General features: G+C 39.4%; 1 protein-coding gene across 1 annotated transcript; it reads left to right on the top strand.

Moving 5' to 3' along the window:
* The first annotated feature begins 412 nt into the window (after nucleotides 1-412).
* On the top strand, nucleotides 413-1,260 carry LOC111786472 (uncharacterized protein At4g22758-like). Its single transcript, XM_023666722.1, has 2 exons — nucleotides 413-611; nucleotides 704-1,260. The coding sequence occupies exons 1-2, from the start codon at nucleotides 416-418 to the stop codon at nucleotides 886-888; spliced, it is 381 nt and encodes a 126-aa protein (XP_023522490.1). The 5' UTR covers nucleotides 413-415; the 3' UTR covers nucleotides 889-1,260.
* The last annotated feature ends 2,769 nt before the right edge of the window (nucleotides 1,261-4,029 follow it).

Here is a 4,029-nt window from a genome sequence, read left to right as displayed (position 1 = left end):
AGGACAAGATCTAGGGCTTGAGATAGCCTAGATTTTCTCTACTATGCAGAGACATTGCATGATGTTAGGATGCTCGCTTGGTTGGGAGCCTATAGAATCATGTGATTGACATCATGCTTTGATAGATAGCAACGCCCCGGTAGTGACTTTTAAACCCCTAGTAGGGTGAGACGTGACAAACAAGAGGAAAGGTAACTCTAGGAGCACACCAAGAAGGAATTTGAGAAATTTTTCTTAAAGAGGACCCTAAGATTTGGTATGTATCATCATCCGTAAGAGCATGTACAATAAAAGGATGTCTATAGTCACAGTTCGAAAGAGTTATCATCGAGACAACGTAACAACTTGTGCAAGAAAATTCGACAAGAGGATTTTCTATCTTTGGGAATCAGGCAGAAGCAACTTTCGNCCGAAGATGACGAAATTACTCCTGAACGTGACGATCCAGGGTATCCTAGGGCCAGTACAGGTGTTGATGTCGTCGGAGATGACCGTCGCCGACCTTGTAGCGGCTACCATACGCCAATACATGAAGGAAGGCCGTCGGCCGATTTTGCCGACTGTAAATCCTTCCGCCTTCGATCTTCATTATTCGCAATTCAGCTTAGAAAGTAAGTAGTCGATAATCAACTCAAATTCTTGTAACCGTCATTTATTTTGAATTTCGCGGGTGGTTCTAACGAGATGATGATTCGAATCTCAGGCTTGAACAAGGAGGAGAAGCTAATCGCCTTAGGATCGAGAAACTTCTATCTGTGCCCTAGAAAATCGAAGAACAGCGACGATTTAATAGCGTCTCCATCGTCGTCCTGCTCGACACAAGCCAAAGAAAGCGCGAAGAGTTCCAGCAGTTTCAGTTGGTTCAAATTCATCGATTTCCAGATTTAGTTACCGCCACACATCGAATCGATTCATAATTTTCAATCCGCCACTGTGAAAAATCATCTTCAAATTCTCTATTCCATATAAGTTTGGAATTATCTCCACTTTGCAATTGTTTGGTTAGATTATTACCGGAATTCGATCGAGCAAAGGAAAGGGAACATTTCTGCAACTCTGTTCTTCGCTTGCTTGCTCGGAATCGACACCAGAAATTTTCAATTTTCAATATGTAAATAATAATAGTTTCGATGTGGAAACTAAGATTTTCCTGTGAAGAGTAGAAATTATGTGAATTTCTTTTATCAAATTCAATTGTGAGTCTGAAACATAAAGATTCAATGAACGAAGTCCCGACACGAAGAATCGTGAGATTCTGTATAGGTTTTGTTGGACGATGAAGGTCCCACATCGCTAGTTTAAGAAATTGTCATAAGTTTATAATCGAACAATACACCTTCCATTGGTATGAGGCAAGCTTATTCTCAAAGTCTCTCAAAGTAGACAATATCATACCATTATGGAGAGTCGTGTTCGTCTAACATGGTATCAGAGTCATGCCCTAAACTTAGTTGTGCCAATAGATTGGTAAATCCTCAAATGTCGAACAAAGGACTCCAAAAAAAGGAGCCAAGCCTCCTCGAAAGCACAGTAAAAAATGACTAAAACTCCAAAGGAGGAGTCGAGTCTCAATTAAAGAGAGGTGTTCCAAAAAAAGGAGCAGTCGAGTCTCAATTAAAGGGAGGTGTTCCAAAAAAAGGAGCCAAGCCTCCTCGAAAGCACAGTAAAAAATGACTAAAACTCCAAAGGAGGAATCGAGTCTCAATTAAAGGGAGGTGTACTTTGTTCAAGGGGAGGTGTTAGGTGTTGGATGATGAAAGTCTCGATTAAAGGGAGGTGTACTTTGTTCAAGGGGAGGTGTTAGGTGTTGGACGATGAAGCCCAAAGCAAAGACATGAGAATTTATGGGAGGTGTTAGGTGTTGGACGATGAAGCCCAAAGCAAAGACATGAGAATTTATGTTCAAAGTCGACAATATTATACTATTGTGGGGATTCGCGTCGTCCTGTTAAAATTTTAAAATTTAAATGTAAGGGGTAATTGAATAATTATGTTTAAATCAGCCCATTGTGGTTGAAAGTTTAACACAGTCCAAGCTGAATGGGCCGGGATAAATGGATAACAAGATTTGATAGCCCAGCCCAGCCCAATACATTATAATTAAGCCCATCAAAATCCAGAACAAAAATTTGCGTGATTTGAAACCCTAAGAAGCTGGCGGCAATTCCCTTATAAATTGCCTTTGATTTGCTACTCTTCTTCTTCCTGGTATTGTTTTGAACTGTGTCACAGTTAACCTCTTCTCCTAAATACTTCTAAAACCCTAAACTCTTCCTCCGCCACTGTCAATGGAGTTCTGGGGTAAGTTCTTATCATATTTCCCTTATGCTATTGTCTGTTCCGTGTTTTCATAATCGTAATATCGCTTGGCTTTCGCTTTGAAGCTTCTTTCCTCTCGTTTTCTTTTTTAGCTCGGCGGGGGCGGGTACGAACTAGGGTACCCTCTCGAATTTAGTTTTGATGTCTCGAGGAGCACAAACTTATAGTTTTAATTGACCAAAAGTTATGAGACTAGAATTCTACCATTTTTGTGAAGAAACTGAGTTAATTTGAGTTGGGTAGAGAAAATTAAGAAAATTCAAAGAAAATAGAAAAGAATCAAAATCTGGTTTGAAAATTTGGACGAAGGAGTCCAATGTGTAGGTGACAACACTTAAAGAGAGATTTTATAAATTTTGGAGCTCCTAACACGTGAAAAAACTAGTTCGGGAAGACACGCGTCATCAAAGTAAGTAATCACATAGATTCTAGGAAGTGATACTTATAGGAATTGTTAGGACGTGCTAGCATGCGAGTATTCCTTACCTTAGGTGGTTTGAATATGCATGTTAAGGACTTTGGAATGGTGCTTTTGGATGATTATGTACTGTATGTATGTTATGGTAAAAATATCATTATGCCCCTAGGATGAGATTTTTGAGAACCATGTTGTTTTATGTATTATGTGAGCCTAGAAAGAGAATATGCATGACAAGAATACGAGTCGGGCAATAAGGACGAGAATGGTATGCATGATATTAAAAAAAGAAAATGTCACTATGATGAGATTTGTGATAAATGATGTTTTTATATGCTTTCCGCTATGCTATAAAGGAAGATGGATTATTGTGATATGTGCTCTAGGTGATTGATAGATATTATCTCCTTGTTGAGCTTGTTTTCTTGTATATGTGCATGATACATATGTGTTAGCTCTAGTTATTTGATTGTGTTCTCCTTGTAGAGCGTGTTTATCTGCACATAGCTAGGGAGTTAGAGTTAGGTTGGCTAGACAACGACCTAGGTTATGACGCCTCCAGTAGATTGAGCATCTTAGGATCGTAAGCAAAAGTCAGAGGTCTAGACCCTAGTTCTCCCAGACTAAGAAAGACTCGAGGAGTCAGAACAGAGCAGCCTGGAGTCAGAAGTACACTTTAAGCGATCTAGCTACCTTAAGAATCTAATAGACCTCCTCAAACTCCAGATATTATTGAGGTGAAGTTTAAATTATGTATTATGTGCTTAGGTGATCAATAAGAATATCTCCCTAGCAAAGCATGCATGAGAGAACTTAATTGAGATTACGGCACTAAAACTAGTGCGGTTTACATGTTGACTCCGGTTAGCATGTTTTCAGTAAACCTTGCACTCTAGGATCGTGAGCTATCAGAGGTTTAGACCTGTGTGCACCCAGAGATGGGATTTAAATCGCCTAGACGCCCTTAAGAACCTAGCAAACCTCCACTACATCCAGAAATGACCAAGGTAGCCTCTTAGGCCGATAGCAACCTGTATAGTGTCTAAGGACCNACCTTAGGTGGTTTGAATATGCATGTTAAGGACTTTGGAATGGTGCTTTTGGATGATTATGTACTGTATGTATGTTATGGTAAAAATATCATTATGCCCCTAGGATGAGATTTTTGAGAACCATGTTGTTTTATGTATTATGTGAGCCTAGAAAGAGAATATGCATGACAAGAATACGAGTCGGGCAATAAGGACGAGAATGGTATGCATGATATTAAAAAAAGAAAATGTCACTATGAT

The sequence above is a fragment of the Cucurbita pepo genome, unplaced genomic scaffold (genome assembly GCF_002806865.2).
Source record: "Cucurbita pepo subsp. pepo cultivar mu-cu-16 unplaced genomic scaffold, ASM280686v2 Cp4.1_scaffold001727, whole genome shotgun sequence".
Lineage (NCBI taxonomy): Eukaryota > Viridiplantae > Streptophyta > Magnoliopsida > Cucurbitales > Cucurbitaceae > Cucurbita > Cucurbita pepo.
This window is presented reverse-complemented; position numbering and strand designations above follow the sequence as displayed.